Source organism: Myxine glutinosa, chromosome 14, assembly GCF_964187855.1.
Source record: "Myxine glutinosa chromosome 14, kmMyxGlut1.1, whole genome shotgun sequence".
Classification (NCBI taxonomy): Eukaryota; Metazoa; Chordata; class Myxini; order Myxiniformes; family Myxinidae; genus Myxine; species Myxine glutinosa.
Genome location: NC_136274.1, coordinates 35,775,065 through 35,794,484, shown reverse-complemented (window position 1 = coordinate 35,794,484; position 19,420 = coordinate 35,775,065). Strand labels below are relative to the sequence as shown.

The 19,420-nt window shown below is 42.3% G+C and overlaps 1 protein-coding gene across 1 annotated transcript in view; it reads left to right on the top strand.

The window, feature by feature from the left end:
• The window catches only part of LOC137439622 (polycystin family receptor for egg jelly-like), a 100,226-nt gene that overhangs the window by 77,316 nt on the left and 3,490 nt on the right, over positions 1-19,420 (top strand). The window contains exons 14-22 of the mRNA XM_068135554.2: positions 167-337; positions 3,614-3,774; positions 5,703-5,849; positions 7,058-7,505; positions 9,059-9,179; positions 9,636-9,865; positions 15,092-15,266; positions 17,278-17,478; positions 17,622-17,819. Of these exons, the coding sequence (XP_067991655.2) occupies positions 167-337; positions 3,614-3,774; positions 5,703-5,849; positions 7,058-7,505; positions 9,059-9,179; positions 9,636-9,865; positions 15,092-15,266; positions 17,278-17,478; positions 17,622-17,819 (1,852 nt within the window). The remainder of the gene's footprint in view (positions 1-166; positions 338-3,613; positions 3,775-5,702; positions 5,850-7,057; positions 7,506-9,058; positions 9,180-9,635; positions 9,866-15,091; positions 15,267-17,277; positions 17,479-17,621; positions 17,820-19,420) is intronic.

The following is a 19,420-nucleotide window of genomic DNA, read 5'->3' as shown; positions in this document are numbered from 1 at the left end:
GGATGTTGTTTACTTATTTGGCATGAGGGTGGCGTACTTTGAATGTATCTGGACTTGTTTCCTTGTCTTTCTCGGTAATCCCATATTAATTTGCATGAGTAGTATTATTTGCAAGAAAATAAGTCTCGTTCCAACATTTACTCCTGTACTATTTTTATTTCCGCAGTGGAAGGTCCTTCCTGTGAAAGATAGTGACATGAGTCACCATTACCGTTATATAATCGCCATTTGTACGGGAGGCATGCCGAATGCAGGCACGAAGTCCAACATCTTCTGTAGAATCAGCTTCACCAAAATGTCGAGTGGGACTTTTGAACTGGATAATGGCTTTTGCAAGGTAAAAACAAAACAAAAACAATTGTTTTTATCTATATCTTTTGGAATGTATTTGGATTGTTTAAGTGGAATTTATAATTTTGTTGATACGCTGAATACACCACCAGCTATTGTCTCCTGATTTACACCTAAATGATGGAACTTGTCTTCTCTAGTTGTGACAAACAGAAACACCTCTCCGGGCATACACTGAACCAAGGATAGTCGTCAATGGTGTGTCTTGGGGGAGTAGTGGAGAGGTGGATGGGGGAGTCTTTTGGGAGTGGTATGGCATATCTTGGGGGAGTGATAGAGAGGTGGATGGGGGAGTCTTTTGGGAGTGGTATGGGATATCTTGGGGGAGTAGTGGAGAGGTGGATGTGGGAGTCTTTTGGGAGTGGTATGGCATATCTTGGGGGAGTGATAGAGAGGTGGATGGGGGAGTCTTTTGGGAGTGGTATGGGATATCTTGGGGGAGTAGTGGAGAGGTGGATGGGGGAGTCTTTTGGGAGTGGTATGGCATATCTTGGGGGAGTGATAGAGAGGTGGATGGGGGAGTCTTTTGGGAGTGGTATGGGATATCTTGGGGGAGTAGTGGAGAGGTGGATGGGGGAGTCTTTTGGGAGTGGTATGGCATATCTTGGGGGAGTGATAGAGAGGTGGATGGGGGAGTCTTTTGGGAGTGGTATGGGATATCTTGGGGGAGTAGTGGAGAGGTGGATGTGGGAGTCTTTTGGGAGTGGTATGGCATATCTTGGGGGAGTGATAGAGAGGTGGATGGGGGAGTCATTTGGGAGTGGTATGGGATATCTTGGGGGAGTAGTGGAGAGGTGGATGTGGGAGTCTTTTGGGAGTGGTATGGCATATCTTGGGGGAGTGATAGAGAGGTGGATGGGGGAGTCTTTTGGGAGTGGTATGGGATATCTTGGGGGAGTAGTGGAGAGGTGGATGGGGGAGTCTTTTGGGAGTGGTATGGCATATCTTGGGGGAGTGATAGAGAGGTGGATGGGGGAGTCTTTTGGGAGTGGTATGGGATATCTTGGGGGAGTAGTGGAGAGGTGGATGGGGGAGTCTTTTGGGAGTGGTATGGGATATCTTGGGGGAGTAGTGGAGAGGTGAATGGGGGAGTCTTTTGGGAGTGGTATGGGATATCTTGGGGGAGGAGTGGAGAGGTGGATGGGGGAGTCTTTTGGGAGTGGTAGAGAGGTGGGTGGAGGTGTCTTGGGGCTTTGGTCGAGGGGATCAGGGAGGGCGTATGCATAGTTTTTGACAACACCAACACTTTTATTTCCATCATAGACTTGCTTCAATTTGCAGATGACACACTTTGACGAATAAATATGATTAGTAGGAAACTATACACAAAGAATTAAGTTAAGCACCCCCCCCGTTTTTTTACAACCTCGCACATTACAAGTTTGTTGTCGTCAAAACAGTGTAATATACCCATGATATTGCTATATTTTCTGGAGAAGTGATATTATGGTCACATAAAAACATAACAATCATGCCGTTTTCAATATTTTATTCTGAATAATTTAAGGTGAAATTTTTTGGGAATTTTAGGCATATTTTCACCTCAATTTAAGTATGGAGCTATAGGTCCATCACGGACAGTGTGGATGACGTTTATGTTTTCTAACGTACAGTCATTGTTCTGAGAAGACCTCTAGCGATCTTTGCGTCAATAACGTGTGTAGGACCCACGTGATCGGATCACTGACTCAACCAATCACTTTTTTTCACTTTGATCACTCAATTTCATCAATGGATAATTGCTAATGTCATACCAATCATTATTTGATCTCACATACCTTAGAATATATGCCAATGTATACATATACACAAAGAATATATATTAGGGGGTGCTTACCTTAATTCGTTGTGTAGGGGTGCTTAACTTAATTCTTTGTGTATATATATTTATTACTGGTGCAAGGCCTGGGGTATGTTAGAGATAGATTGGAAAATGAAAAAAGAAAGGAAGATGATGGGAGAAAGAAAGGTGCAAGTAGGTGAGTGTGGGATGAATGAGGATAGAAGGGAAACAAGTTTGGGACAACTTGAGAGAAAGGGAAGGGAATGAGGAATGTGTTTAGCAAAAGGGTTGGCGGTCACAGACATCCTCATAAATAGATATATCCTCAAAGCAATTTGAATCAGGTGGTAGCAGCTCGGGCAGATTAATAACATATCCATGTGCCAGGTCATCATGGAATACCAACTGCAGACCCAGTAACACACAAACAAGATATCTCGCTAAAGACACTTTAATTGCAAAGAATCAAGGAAGTGGATGCAAGACACTTCCATGACAAAATTGGTACCGTAAAATGGGGTAAATAGGGACAGCAAGGTGAATAGGGACAGCAAGGTGAATAGGGACAGCAAGGTGAATAGGGACAGCAAGGTGAATAGGGACAGCAAGGTGAATAGGGACAGCAAGGTGAATAGGGACAGCAAGGTGAATAGGGACACAACCTGAAAAAAAGTTCGGAAACTTTTTTAGCTGAAAATTGATAACCATACTGATTTGTTGATATTTGGGTTGAAAGTGTTCTCTTGTTTTTTTAAAAAGCAACTTATAGTCCCTATTAACCCCATATATGGGTTAAATAGGAATAAATAGGATTTTTATGGCTGTCCCTATTCACCCCGTTTCACGGGTGAATAGGGACAGTCACTAATACAAAAAATAATAATCAAGAAACAATCCTGAGTTTCCAACTTATTGCTAAATTGATAGCTCAGGTGGATGCACATAATATGCACCCATAATATAAACCACGGTGCCAATGAAAAAAAATATGGGATAAAAAGTTTCTCCAAACTGTCCCTATTTCTTGATTATTATTTTCTTGTATTAGTGACTGTCCCGATTCACCCGTAAAACGGCGTGAATAGGCACAGCCATAAAAATCCTATTTATTCCTATTTAACCCATATATGGGGTTAATAGGGACCATAAGTTGCTTTTTAAAAAAACAAGAGAACACTTTCAACCCAAATATCAACAAATCAGTATGGTTATCAATTTTCAGCGAAAAAAGTTTCCGAACTTTGTTTCAGGTTGTGTCCCTATTCACCTTGCTGTCCCTATTCACCCCATTTTACGGTAGTCTCGCGAGATTTGATCGACATACGATGAGAAAATATTGTGAAGGTTCGATTAAGCATCCGAGTTTCTGGAAAAAGTGTAAAAGTGTCGATCTTTCTTTCGCGCAACCCTCGTATATGTATGACGTTTACTTGGTTCCTTTGACGCCGATGTGTATCAATGCCTCCTTGACTGTTGCAGGGTTTCCAACGAGGAAGCGTCCGAGCCTTCATACTGCCCATGAATTGCTGTCCTGGAAATCCCCAGTCCCTGAGAATATGGAACGACAACTCGGGTGAAGGACACAACAGAAGTTGGTTCCTTAGTGAGGTCCTTCTTCACGATGCCCAGGCCGAGCAAACGTACGTTTTGAATTTTCAAATCCCAATTACCCGATCTTACACGACTTCCACATATTTATAACACAACGTCAGAATTCTTTGCAAACCCTCCCCTTTAATTTTTACCTCCGCCACCAAAGGTGGGTGGAGGTTATCTTTTCACATCTGTCTGTCTGTCTGTCTGTTTGTTTGTTAATCGCCTACAGGTCACAATTCTAAACCGATCATCATGAAACTTCACCAAGTTGTAGAGGTCGTCACAACTCAGACGCCTATTGATTTTGAGGTCAAAGGTCACTTGAGGTCGAATTTCTAAAATCGTCATTTCCCATCCAATTGACTTGAAAGTTGAGCACCATTTGCATATTGAGTCACTGAACTCGGGAAACTATTTTTGAGGTCAAAAGATCAAAGGTCAACATATCAATTTTCATCTGAAAAAGAATCTATTTTCATCCAATTGACCTGAGCAATGATTAAGATCGTTAATTGAAATCTTCGACATGTATAATGAAATGGACAATTTGACATCTCCATGGCAACTTTTTGTGAGGGTGGGCAGTGGGAGTTGGGCGGGGGTAGGGTGGTGGTGGGGAGATTCTTCACAACTCAGAAGCCTATTGATTTTGAGGTCAAAGGTCACATGAGGTCAAATTTATAAAATCGTCATTTTTCATTCAATTGAAACTTGAACAGCATTTGCATATTGAGTCACTAAATTGAGGAAACTATTTTTGAGGTCAAAAGGTCAAAGGTCAACTTGAGGTCAAACATAAAATCATCAATTTTCATCTGAAAAATCGGCAATTTTTATCCGATTGACTTGATAATTAAACAGCAATGGCAAAGGGAATCACTGAATTGGGAAATCAAACATTTTTGAAGTCAAAAGGTCAAAGGTCAACTCAAGGTCAAACTTATAAAATCATCAATTTTCATCTGAAAAATCGGCAATTTTTATCCTATTAACTTGAAACAGCAATTGCATAGTGCATCACTAAATTTGGGAAATCAAACATTTTTGAGGTCAAAAGGTCAAAGGTCAACTCAAGGTCAAACTTCTAAAATCATCAATTTTCATCTGAAAAATAATCAATTTTCATACAATTGACCTGAGCATTGATTAAGATCGTGAATTTAAATCTTGGACATGAACAATGAAATGGGAAATTTGATGTCTCCATGGCAAATTTTTGTCAGGGTGGGCAGTGGGGGGTGGATTTTGCAAGTATCGTACTCTGCACGATGTCTTTCTTGTTTGTTTGTGAACAGGCTATCTGAAAAAGTTGTGGATGAATTCAGATGAAATTTGGTGGAGAGGTTGTGTGTGGAACAAGGACGAAATGCTTAGATTTTGGTGAAGAAATGGATCCGGATCTGGATCTGAGAATTTTTAAGTGATTCGTCACCATTGGGTGATAGAGCAAAAAATGATATATAGCACGATATCTCAAAAGGTGGACGTATTCCGACGAAACCTGGTGCACAGGTTGTGCATGTGACAAGGTTTAATCAACTTAATTTTGGTGAATATCCAAATATGGATCCGCATTAAACTTGTTTTAAAAAGGGTTAAAAAAAGAGACTTAAAAAAAAAATTCAGTGATTCTTCACCATTGAGTACTAAAGCCAAAAACGATGTATGTCATGATATTTCAAAAAGTTGTGGACGACTTATGACAAAACATGGTGGATGGGTTTGGTAAGTGACAAGATCAAGCCCATTAGATTTTGTTTCAGGTCCAGATCCAGATCTACCTATCAGTGGGATACAAAACGTAAACTGCTCAGCCTGGCAGAGGTATGTTCTCTACCAAGTACCCTTCTAGTATTACCTGTTTGTGAATGGGTATGGAGGTTTGGCAATTTGTTCTCAACTAAAAAGAGTGATGAAAATGCTTCGTGAAATTTGAAATGACACATATGTGGAACTGCCATTTCTCTTCCAGTTTTCACTTCATTTTCAACGTGTGGTTGGGATATGAACACGAGAGGACGTCTGCAATAGCCAAGACAGCTGATGAAACAATACTGTGCGATAAAAAGAGACAGTTCTCAGCGGAGACAAAAAACAACTTCTCAGATGCCCATCTATGGTGAGGTTGTTTTGTCTTGTTTCGGAACTTGAAGACTTCTCGTTTTTTTTTTTTTTAATACGGTCTTCAGTTGGTGTCTTTCTATCAATATGCGTAAACGAGAGTTGACAGGATAGATTAGAAGTACACTCACTCGCCTTCACATCTCGACCCAGCGAAAACTGTCATCCCAGTCCTGGCAGGAAAGGCGATTCTTCAATGTGCGTGTGCCATTCATCGGATGTACGGAAAACTGGGCGTCCCGTCTGCTAGCAAGTTTGACCTAGGTTGGTGGACCTTAAAGATCTCCCATGGTGACCTTCGCGATCAAGAGTTTCAGATCATCCCCCATCTAAAACTCTGATCTTTTTTAACCCCATTAACCATCTCCAGGCCCACCTCTTTCCAAATTTCCAGTTTTTCCTTTCCTTTCTGCTTCTGTATTAATGTTGTCTACTCCATGTGTCCTCCCCTATCCCTCAATCCTCCCCACATTCCTTATTTCCAAAATATGATGGAAAAGAAAAATTAAAAAAATGGATTCTCCAAAAAATGGACTAAATCCGCCATTTTGACAAACCTCCAGTCACGTGATTGACATGACCTCCACAATTTAATATTCCTACCCTGACCAAATGTTGTAACTCAAATTTAGTAGCATTCTGACTGGTGGGTCTGGAGAAAAAGACTTTTGAAGGAATTTTCCAAGTCCACCATTTTGACACACTTCCGGTCAAGTGACCGGAACGAGCTTTGCATCCCTATTACCAGTCAGGAGCGTAACCTTGCTGCCACATTTCAGCCGGATCAGCCCAGCAGTTTGGCCAGAAAAGTCAACATAGGCGACGGGCGGACGGTGCACGATGACAATACCTTATCTGAAATTCAAATTCCAGATAAGCTAAAAACACCGTGGGAACTTTAACATCCACCAATTAATGCCAGTGGACGGGTCCCCGTACACTCGAGGGATGGCACAATAACTTATGCAACATTCTGCCAATTTGACAGTTCAGTCGGGCCGAGAATCAAACTCAGACGAGACAGATCTGGGGGAAGCGTGCAAACTCTGCACCATCCTGGAGGAGAGATACTTCATTGGCGGTCTCCAATGTGCTTGCCCAGCAAATTATATATGTATAACCAACTCCAAGAGTCTTACATGAAAGTTTGATAAGAGACATGTCAATGTTTTTTGGGAGACCAGTGATTCTATTCTGTCCTTACAGGTCCTCCATATTCCTACAATCTACAAGGAATCCATTCACCAGTTTACAGCGCCTGGCTTGCTGCTTCCTACTCCTCTTTCTCATGATGATCACCAATGCAATGTGGTTTGAAACTGCAACACCAGACACACTGAAGATAGGACCATTCACTCCTGGTGACATCTTCATCATAATCGCCAGTTCCCTTATGGAAATCCCTGTAAGCTTGCTAGTTGTGCAGATCTTTCGAAGACAGAGACCAAAACATAGTAGTCCGGAGTTAAGTTCAGGGTACCTGCCGCACTGGACAATCTACATCGCGTGGACCATCTTGATCCTCACCATTATCACTTCAGGCTTTTTTGTGATTCTTTACAGCATGGAGTGGGGTCCAGAGAAAGCAAACCGCTGGCTCCTTCGCTTTTTCAGTTCCTTTGTCATCTCGCTGCTCCTCATCCAACCCACGAAGGTAACCATCCATTGCAGACTGTCCAACAGAAAAGTTCACTTGGCAAAATTGCACATTTGCATCCAGGAACATAAGATGAAAGTTTTTGGGCTTTTTTTTGGTCATTAAAGGTACATCTCGGGGGTTATGGTATATATCATTGAGGATGATTTTATAGTTACCCTCGCCAGAGGAGAGGGTATTGCATTTGAGTCCGTTTGTTTGTCTGTTTGTCTGTCTGTCTGTTTGTGCACAGTACTATGGCTACACCGTTGCACGTAGAATCGCCATACTTTACACACATATTTGTCTTGTCCTGGAATAGACTGTGCCCAATTTTTAACTCTCTCGGCCCCAGGCCTCCATTATGACGTCATAATTCGATAATTCGACAAGTACTAAACTTCATCCAATCGAGATGCAATTTCTTGAGCGCCATGTCGGCATGAACTTGTGGAGAAAAAAATTAATGACGACGTCATCGGTCACGTGGTTCGGCCGCCATCTTGGAAAAACCGAAAAACTTTGCACCTCTATATCTCCGAAAGTGCTGAATAGAAAGAATAGACATGGCTCATTGTAAAGAACTCTCCATGGGGAATAAAATATGTTAATGATGACGTCATCGGTCACATGGTTTGGCCGCCATCTTGGGAAAACCGAAAAACTTTGCACCTCTATATCTCCGAAAGTGCTGAATAGAAAAAATTGAGACATGGCTCATTGTAAAGAAGTCTCCATGGGGAATAAAATATGTTAATGATGATGTCATAGGTGCCTCCATTATGACGTCATAATTCGACAAGTACAAAACTTAATCCGATCAAGATGAAATTTCTTGAGCATAATCTTGGAATAAATTAGTTTAGAAAACAAATAAAGATGACGTCATCGGTCATTTGGTTCGGCCGCCATATTTGTCCAAAATGGCCGATAAAAAAGTACATTCCGGCAAGTCCTCGGTCTCTGACCGATTTTTCATTTGTTTGTCTGTCTGTTTGTCCGCACAGAATAAATATGATTTTCTCTGCAACAGTTGGTCCGATTGACAGGAAATTTTCACCATATGTGCAACTCCACCTGTATAATTTTTTAATGATAATTATGACGTCATAGGTCACGTGGTTCGGCTGCCATCTTGGAAAAATCAAAAACCTTTGCACCTCGATATCTCCGAAAATGCTGAATAGAAAAAATTGAGACATGGCTCATTGTAAATAACTCTCCATGGGGAATAAAATATGTTAATGATGATGTCATAGGTGCCTCCATTATGACGTCATAATTCGACGAGTACAAAACTTTATCCGATCAAGATGAAATTTCTTCAGCATAATCTAGGAATAAAGCAGTTTAGAAAAAAAATAATGATGACGTCATCGGTCACGTGGTTCGGGCGCCATATTTGTTTTAACACAAAAGCCTTAAAAACCACTGAAAATACATCCTGGCGAGGGTTTGCAATTTCTGATTGCTCTTTTTCTTGTTTTTTTTGTTATTTCAAGGAAACAGGTTGTTATTGCAGAAATTCATATTGGATATGTATCAGTATGCCATTGTGTGTTATTCCAAAGGTTTTGATGCTTTCACTTCTAAAAATTTTCAAAAACGACACGAATTCTGGACACGATATGATGAAGAGTATGAAAGAAGAATTGAATAAAAACCTGGAGAATCACGCTGGAGAAATTACCTGTAAGAAATATGAAATTTTCTTCTTTATACAGATATACTTGTCTGTTTTTTCTTGACCATTAGAGCTCGTAAATAAACATGTCTAATGTGCGAAATATGTGAATTACAACTTTACAAACCATGTGTTCATTGCAGTCAAATGTGTTTTGAGAGTTAGGACAGTTTTAAGGCAGGGGTCTTCCAGTTGGAGAATGGTTAATGCATGGAATGTTGGAATGGTCTCCTCAGAAAGTTAGTGGCAATGGATGTAGTGGGTAAGTTTGAATGAGAATTATATAGGTACCTGGATGCATTGGAGATAGAGGGATATGGGGATATCGGCAGGACTTGTCGGTAGCTTCCGTGTGGATGGGTGACGGATACTGGGCCGTTGGTGAAACTCAGGCATTATGGGCCGAGTGGAGTCCTCCTGCACAAAAGTTCCTTGTGTATCCTTGTGTGAAATGTCGTCCGCAGATGAAACGAAGATGCCTGTATTTAAAGATGCCATTATTCCAACCTTCACTCCTGAAGAACTTGAGAAGAGAATAGCAAGGGAAAAACACGAAAGGAACCTGAGACACGATTTGGCCTTTTGTGCAATCTTTGTGACTTTACTCCTGCTCATGTGTTATGGTCAAGTGGAGACAAATTCTTTCCTGGTGCACAAAGTTATGAAGAAGAATTTTATTTCTGCCTTTGAGAAGGTACGTGTTCAAAATATGTGAAAACAAAAGGAGGTCTGTGCAATATCGGCCAGTTAAGTTGCCGATATTGTACAGACTTAATTTTGCTTGCTCAAAATGCATGAGATGAACAAACAACTCAACTATCGCATATTTTTAATCACCCACACAAATTGACTGGAAATGGGTGATTCTGAGTAATCCAGGATAAAATTTCAGGGTCTCTTGCCCAACATGACCTTCACGACTTAACTCGAGTAAGAAACAAGTAGAGCTACATTCCAAGTACACCGCCCCCATGTCAAATAAATAACATCCTCTAGCGCGGCTGCGGAGCCCGCTGAGGCTCCCGTGCAGCACATAGAGAGGCATTGGGAGGGAGAGGTTACAATAATTGCTTGATTCATTGCGTAATTAAAATAAATAAATAAAAATCGTAAAATAAATGATTTCTAAAATCAATTGGCTGATAATATACCTAAACCACCAGTGTTTTATCTGAAGCTGTAACTCTTTGAAAATAAATTAAATAATTAAATAATCCAATAAATTAAATAATTAAACGATTAATTTATTCAACAATAAATCAAAAATATCTTTTATAGCCAAATCACTTGGTCACTGTCGTGTCAAAATTTCAGCTTCCTCGCTCAAAGGATGGCTGAGATATCGCCCGCACAAACACACAAACAAGAAGATGTCATGCAGAGCATGATATTGCAAAATCCACCCCTTCCCAAAATACAAATTTGGCATGGATACATCAAATTATCCATTTTATTGAGATAATAAATGACGAGCTTAATCAAAGCTCAGGCCAATCGGATTAAAATTGATGATTTTTCAGATGAAAATTGATATTAGAAGTTTGACCTTGAGTTGACCTTTTGACCCCAAAATAATTGGTTTCGCAATTCTGTAATGTACAATGCAATTGCTCTTTAATATTCAGGTTAATAGGATGAAAATTCCCTTTCAAAATGTTTCTGATTCCTTAATATCTCTTCCTGGTTACTCCCTCCTCCGGTATGATAGGCCTGCTCCTCGTCCTGGTGGTGGGGTGGCTATCTTTATCAAAACCTCTCTTCCTCACTCTCCTTGCACTGCGCTCTCTCCACCTCACCCCCAGGAGTACCTCTGGGTACTCCCCTTCGGCTTCCCCTTCGCTCCCACCTTTTGTTCATATGTGTGTTGTACCGTCCACCAAACAGTGATGACTCCGTTTACATTTCACTGTCTGACAACATGGACCAACTTCTATCAACTCATCCCAACTCTCTCCTCCTCACATGTGGCGACTTCAACTGTCATCATGCCAGATGGCTGGGTGTGGGTTCCTCTCTCACCAGCCATGGCACCTCAGCAAAGGATTTCTGCGACCAACTGGAACTGACACAATCTGTCAATTTCCCGACCCAGATCTCAGTCAAGGGAGCATCCACTTCTTGACTTGGTTATGACTAACTTCCCTGCAAATGTCTGTTGTTCTTCTTCTGCTCAAATCGGTTCTTCTGATCATGTGCTTGTTAAAGTGGACATCTCTCTGGCCATTCTCAGAGAGCCTCCTCAGCGTCGACGAGTGCCATTTCACTCAGGCCGGCTGGCACGGTCTTCAAGCAGCCATAAATCACCTGGACTGATCTCCCATCTCTACTGCCTCTGACATCAATTTATCCGAGGAATTCTTCCAAAGAAAATTGCTCTCTCTCTCTCTCTCATGCACAGATTTATCCCATCTCGCCTTCAGTTGTCATACCCTTACGCCTGTCCATGGTACAATGAATCTTGTGTTGAGGCGATTGCCTTGATAAAACTTGCCTTCGCCTCTTCAAAGGCTAATCCAACAGAAGGTAATCTCCATTCCTTTAAAAAAGCTCGTAACGAGTGTGTGTCTACCCTCAGGAGAGCCAGGAAACACCATCTCTACTCTCAAGACTGAACTCTCAAACCTGTCTCCCTCCTCCAAATCGTGGTGGCGTCTGGTCAAATCTGTTTCTGGTGTTTGTTCCCCCTCCATCCCCTCCCTTACCTCAAATGGCTACACAGCTGACTCTGCACGTGAAAAAGTTGAATGCATCAACTCTGTGTTTGCCTCAAAATCTTGTGTCCCAAACCCATCTCTCTCTGTTCACACCTTACCCAGTCGAACCCAGCTGCTCCTGGACTCTGTGTCCTTCTTCCCTGACAAGGTGGAGAAGTTTGTCAAACCTCGACTCTCATTCCGCAACTGGACCAGACAGCATCAGCCCATGGGTCCTAAAATCCTGCTCTGCTGCTATATCTCACACTCTCTCTGATCTCTTCACCCTCTCTTTTGCTCAAGGTCATCTGCTATCAGCTTGGAAATCAGACAACATCACCGCTTTACATAAAAAAGGTGCAAAAACAAATCCTTGCAACTACAGACCAATCAGCCTGCTCCCAATAATCAGCAAGGTCATGGAATCCATCATCGCTTCCGACATCAAATCCTTCCTCTCTCCAATGCCTTGATCTCGGATCATCAATTTGGATTCAGACCAGGTCATTCTACACTGCATAGACTGCTTCTGCTGTCTCAACAATGGATGGAGGTCCTCAATGCCAAACAGGAAATCAGAGCTGTCTTGACATATCTGGTGCCTTCGATATGGTCTGGCACCCAGCCCTGCTCACCAAACTCTCCTCCTATGGTGTCCAAGGAAACCTCCATGCATGACTTGCAGACTTCCTCTCTATTCGCAGTCAATGTGTGGCCCTGAATGGAATTCCCTCATCTTCCCTTCCTGTTCAGGCTGGAGTTCCCCAAGGCAGTGTTCTGGGCCCTGTGCTCTTTCTGGTCTTCATTAATGATCTCTCGGACTCACTCGAAAATCCTCTCTATCGCTTTGCTGATGACTCCACTAACTGCCGCTCCATATCTCACCCCTCAGATCCGCAGACAGCAGCCTCCTCACTCTCTACAGACCTGGACAATATCACAAACTGGTCAAACAAGTGGAACATGTCTTTCAATCCTCACAAATCTCACACTCTCACTTTGTCTCTCCGAAAAGACCGTCTGCACAACCCTCCCATCTACTTTCTCAACAATCCGCTCAAGGACGTTCTGTCACTCAAGCTTTTGGGTCTCACTATCTGCCATGATCTTTCCTGGGAAAACCACATTTCCAATCTGGCCTCCAAAGCCAGTCGCCGACTGGGCATCCTCCATCATGCAAAGTCCTTCCTTGGCACACCTGAGTTCCTCACCACATACAAGGCTTTCACCCACAGCTCAATGGAATACTGCTCTCCCCTTTGGGCTGGTGCTCCTGCCTCACACCTAGCTCGGCCTCACGCGGGTGAAACCAAAGCATTCAGAATCAATGGTATCTCCCGCGATGAAGCTGATTCTGAGGGCCTTTCTCTCTCTCATCACAGGCAGGTTGTTAGTCTTTCTGTCTTCCACTGACTCCTCTCCGGCCTTGCTCCCCCTGTTCTGTATGTGCTCTGCCCCTTCCTGCAGGATGCACAAGATCTGCCAACAACCCTCTTCTGGTGAAACTGCCAAACTCAAGACTCTCTGCTCACCTTCACTCTTTCATTCCTTTTTTTCCCACCTCTGGAACAATCTCGCACACTCTCTTCAATCCCTCTCCTCCCTCCAGGTCTTTAAAACAGCTGTTCACCACCATCTCTTATCTTCCCCCATCCAAAAGCTTGATCTTTTCTACCCCCGTTAAAACACCCCAAATCCACCACTTTCAATCCCCAACTTCTTTCCTGAAATTCCTCGTGTTCATTTGCTTTATACCGTGTACCCCTCACTCCTCCCCCAACCCTCCCCCTTCCACACATCTACCGACATCCTTGTTCTCTACTGTTGTTGTGCTTCCCTCTCTCCCCCTCTTGTCTCCTGCTCCCTTCATTGTATGTTTTATGTGTCTGTGCATGTTTTCATGTTCAATGTTTTAGCTCTTAGACGAGCCTCAATTTTGTATACAAAAAAAAACAAAAAAACAAAACTGACGATTGTTCAGATGAAAATGGATGATTTTAGAAGTTTGACCTTGAGTTGACCTTTGACCTTTTGATATCAAAATAGTTGCTTTCCCAATTCAGTGATGCACAATGCAATTGCTGTTTAACTTTCAAGTTAATCGGATGAAAATTGATTATTTTTCAGATGAAAATTGATGATTTTGGAAGTTTGACCATGAGTTGACTGACTTTTTGACCTCAAAAATAGTTGCTTCACCAAGTTAGTGACTCAATATATACACATGCTGTTCAATTGTCAAGTAAATCTGATGAAAAATGACAACTTTAGAAATTTGCCCTCAAGATGACCTTTGACCCCCAAAATCTATAGGCTTCTTCCTTATGACCAACTCTACCATCTGTTGAAGTTTTGTGAAGATTGGTTTAAAATTGTGACCTGTAGGTGATTGACAGACAGTCAACCAGACAGAATAACACATAAGACCAACCAATATACTTGAAAAATCTTCGAGTTTGCAAATAACAAATGGAGTGAAAACTGAGTACTCCCTTTCAGCGCACCATATCGCCGGGCCCCCTTCGGTGCCCGGCGCTTACGTCATGTAGCGCCTAGAGGTGAAATAGGAATGGAGCGGTGTACAAAAATAAGCTATGTCCCATCTGCAAAGCATCAGAGTGACATACTGGATTTGTTTTTTTATTTGAACCCCATGTAGAAAGGGAGTTTATGGTAGATCACAATAACATGTTTTTTTTTTGTTGTTTTTTTTTGTATACAAGATCGAGGCTCGTGAAAGAGCTAACATTAATCACACAAAAAGTCAAACCGACACATAAAACACAAAATAAGGGGAGCGGTAGACAAGATGGGGAGAGAGGGGGAAGGACACAAACACAACATTTGAGAGCAGGTACATCAAGAGAACTGTGGGAGGGAGAGGGCTTGGGGGGAGGTGGGAGAGGTATACAACATATGGACACTGCAAGGACGGACTTCCAGGAAAGAGGTTGGAATTTCAAAAAAGTGTATCTGGGGTGAATTAGCGGGGGTAGAAAAGATCAAGGTTTTGGATGGGGGAAGATAAGAGATGGTGGTGGTCTGAGCATTTCTTTCCTCATTTCCAGTCAAATTCAGCCTGAAAGTGTTTTTTTTATTCATGGAATTGGCTATTTGGCTACGGCACAAAAAACATCCCATGATACAACTTAAACCTTTTTCCCCTTGATGCAATATTATGAATATATTTGTACATCCCACCATGTTTTCTATTCCCTCTCCTGCAGGTGAACACTACTCAAAGTTACTGGTCCTGGATCGAGAAATCTGTTTTGCCAAACTTTTTCCCGGAAAAGCACAATGAGACTTATGGCCAAAAATCCTCAAAACTGCCTCTAATGAGGGATCTGCACTCACGCCGAATTGGCACGATAAGAATCATGCAAATTCGAAAATCCCCAGGTAAAGCAAACCGGATATGCAATTTAGTGTCTGTCTTTTGTCTGCATGTCTGTGGCCGATGCTTCTCTCAATGATGAAGAATCACTTGAAAAAATTATAGGATCTGGATCTAGATCCAGATCTCTGTGGGTCTTCCAAGTGGCGAACACACCCCGAGTTACTTAACATGAGTTTTGGTTTTCGTCCTTGACCGTTCAGCACCAGTACGGCATATCCTCCAGAGTCCTTCACACAGTACCTGCAGAAACCATGAAGTTAGGCTACAAACTGCCACATTGCGTAACTAGCTAAGACTGATTTTTTGACACACTTTTCACATGATCTTTCCTTCACTCGCTGAGGACCAGCATTCACCAGACTACAATGGTACTGCCGCTTGTTATTTTATAGTCCTGCGGGTGTGGCACTTTATGATTGCTTACGTGACAACCAATCACAGTGTGCTGCATCATCACATGACTGTACGATGGAACGTTTCATTTTGACCCGACCCCATGAGCGGGTGTGGAGACGGAAGTGGGAGGGGCGGGGGCATAAATTCTCTACGTAAATGTGTTCCGTGCAGCACCAACTGGTGGTGGTGGCAGAGGGTATTACAATTCCCTTTTTGACCAGGGAAACGCTGAGGTTTAAGCACTCTTTGCACAGGTAAATTTGTCTTCCTCCTCTCCTCCTCTTTCCCTTCCACCTCTCCGCCTCCTCTACCCCCTCCGCCCCTCCCCCCCCCCCCCCCCCACCTCCACTGCAGGCAAAGCTGGGTACTTCAGTTATTATATCTGTAATAATAAAAGGCAAAGTGTGTCAGTGTGTGTGTCTCCTGTGTGTATGTGTGTGTACAGGCCCAAAACTTTGCATGCATACTTCTCAAACTCCAAGGGAGTGAAACTTTGCATGAAAACTGGGTGTTTGGGTGTGCTGAAACACCCTCTTTGAAGATGATTAACGGGGTGCTCATAACAAAAGCCAAAATAAGCCTTACCAAAATGGCGGTCCACCAACTTGGTCAGCCCTTTGTGACATCGCTGGGTTCTTAGGCCGCCATTTTGTTTCGCCCTGGGCTTGGAAACACTATGTACTCTCACAGACTAATTAAAGCATATAATCAAATATAGATTGGGATTTTAGGATCGGATCCCAAACACGAAATAAATATTGAAATCTGGAGTGAAATCTGAAAAATTCATGTTAGCAACGCTTATAACTAAGTGGATTTATGTAAGCAAGGTTGGTCTCCTCCTTCTGCACTGTCATCTTCATTCACACCTCCATAGGATAGGGCGTTTTTTCAAGTTGCAAAATGATTTTCGGTCATCTTGTCTCGATTCTCAGAGATGAACTTACAAAATGGGTGGCTGGATGTCTGTTCGTCTGTCCATCTGTCGGGTCGTCCGTTAACATTTTGCTATTTTTGATTTTTCCTCCCTTATAAAATGGCTGATTTTTCTGAAACTTGAAACGTGAATACAAGAGCATAGCCCACACAATCGGCCGGGCTTCAATTTTTCGATTTCGAACCATGGGGGCTCCCAGTGGGGGGTTACCCCCTAAAAGCCCAGATCCCGTCTCGTCCCTTATTTACCAACTGATTGCTCTGAAATCCGATACAGCCCTTCTACTCGATGGTCCACTCGGTCTTAGATTTTTCGATTTCATATCAGGGGGCGTCCCAGGGTGGTCCCCTCCAAATCAGCAATTGCAACCTTAAGAGATGACCGTCAGCCCACTCAGGGCTATTTATCAATTTTGGTTTACTGCCAGACAGGCAGAGTAAAATAATTATCTCGCTCCTGTTCAGAGCTAAAGTACGGTTAAACAAGAGGTTTGTTTTCCGATTCATTTTCAAAATATAACATTCAATTTAAATTAAGTTATTCCTCAATCATAAAATGACATTTGTAGACACAGACAGAAGTGAAGCAATTGCTTAACCCCTCTTCTCGCTTAGCGTGCATGAGGGAACCTCCTTTTTATGCATCTATATTTCTTCTAATTACCTTTCAATACTTCTCAGTGTTGCCCACAGTTCAACTATCCTGCAAAAAAGCAATCATTGAAAAAGGATGCATCCAGGGAATGCTGAAATGGCAACAGGACACCAACAAGTACTCAGAGGGATGGACACATTACGAGAGCTCCAATACCTCCTCAGGGTACGAGGCCTGGCAGCCACGGCCTATTGAGCAGACCTCCATCAATCCCTTTTTTGTGATGGGTAAGCTTCACAGTTCTATACCATATTGAAAGGTCACCAACACAAAAAATTACAGTAATCTGCAACTTTGCAAAGCACTAAGTTGTCTTATACTCGTATAGGATATTCCACTACTTTGTTTCAAATTGTGTCTTTTCAAACAGAAAATGTCAATTATGGGCGTGGAGCTTACACAGCACATCTCGGAGATAATCGTACCCATGTGCAGCGTATGGTGAAACACTTGAATGAAACTGGTTGGTTGGATTCCCATACAGCAGTCATTGTCACAGAAGTCAACATCTACAATCCAGATGTTAACCTTCATAGCCGCATCAGTACCTTTGCAGACATCTCAACAGGTGGGTATACAAATTTGAGCAATATGACATTTTTGCGATTATTTTGTCCAAGCATATTTTGCTTTTTGGTGACACATGCAGGTGCAAAGTGCTCCTCTGCCAGAGTACAAAACTGTGAATGAAGCCGAATCAGTTACACAAGGAAACTAGACGCAGGAGGAGGACAATCGGCCTATCATTCCTATGCCACATCAACACCAAACCAATTTTATCCGTCAAAATGATGGTTTCATTGGGGGAATGTGGATGAGACAATATGGCATGCCCAGAGATATCCCAAGGGTGTCAAAATAAAAAAGTGGAAATATCTATTTGCATTATTTAAATAAATAAATAAAAAATATTGTGGTTTTTCCAAAGTGTGGGCGAAGGAGGTTCATGGATAAACTTGCCAAGTACCTTAGACCACCTGGGGAGAAGTTCTACACCAACCCACGCAATTGCATGGGGCCCCGAGATCACGAGAGATACTGTAACAGCAAAGATTGTCCTAATCAGACACCAGCTGGTCTCAAAGTTAAAAATCAGAGCTTAATCCACATTTTGGACAACATTGATTGCTCTGGTTTCTCTGAATTATGGACAGTTATTGAAAGCCTTGCGGAATAACCCAGGTTATGCCTTGTAAGGTTTGACTATAAAGCTGATAACGTGAAATGCTTGATCGCAATTATACCGAGCTTCGATGTGTCGGAGGAAGAAGGGCACGTACAGGATAAATGAGATGAAACTCAAAAACGTTGGAGTAATGGTTAGAGTGTCCCACCTTAATTCTCTGGGAAGTCAGTGGTTCAAACGCTGGCCGAGTCACACAAAATACTTTTTAAAATGGTGCATGCTACTTTATTGTTTGATGTTCAGCATTTAGATATTATTACCAACGTATGGTTGTTTGTCTGTGCTCTATCCTAATTTTAGAGGATATAGCATGGACAAACAACCATACGTTGGTAATAATATCGCAGGCTTTGGGCCTAATGCCCTCCTCCTGCATCAAAATTCCTTGAAAGGGAACTCATAGCCGGCGAAGCCGGTGTTGTGAATGAACGCGTACGTATTATGTTGAAATGCCAGATTTTTCTGGATCCCTTGAGAATTTCGAAGCTTTGACGCACCAAATCGCTCAATGGAGGCCGCCATCTTGCGGATGCGGAAGTATGCATAACAAATTGAAAAAAGTTCAATAGGAGTTTGTTTCACCTGTCTTTTTTTGATTCACAATCTTATGCACCTCTAATTTGTAATTAAAATATTTTAAGACCAACCTCGGCCCGCACGGGCCTGGTTATCTTCAACGAAAATCGTCACCAAACACCGGAACCAATGAGATTCGAGCATTTGAAAAAATATTTCAAATACCAAATCACTCAATGGAGGCCGACATCGACCAGATGCGGAAGTATGCATAAAAAAATTGTGAAAAAGTTCAATAGGAGTTTGTTTCACCCGTCTTTGTTTGATTCACAATCTTATGCACCTCTAATTTGTAATTAAAATGCTTTAAGACCAACCTCGTTCCCCGGGCCCACACGGGCCCTGGTTATCTTCAACGAAAATCGTCACCAATTACTGGAACCAATGAGATTCGAGCATTTGAAAAA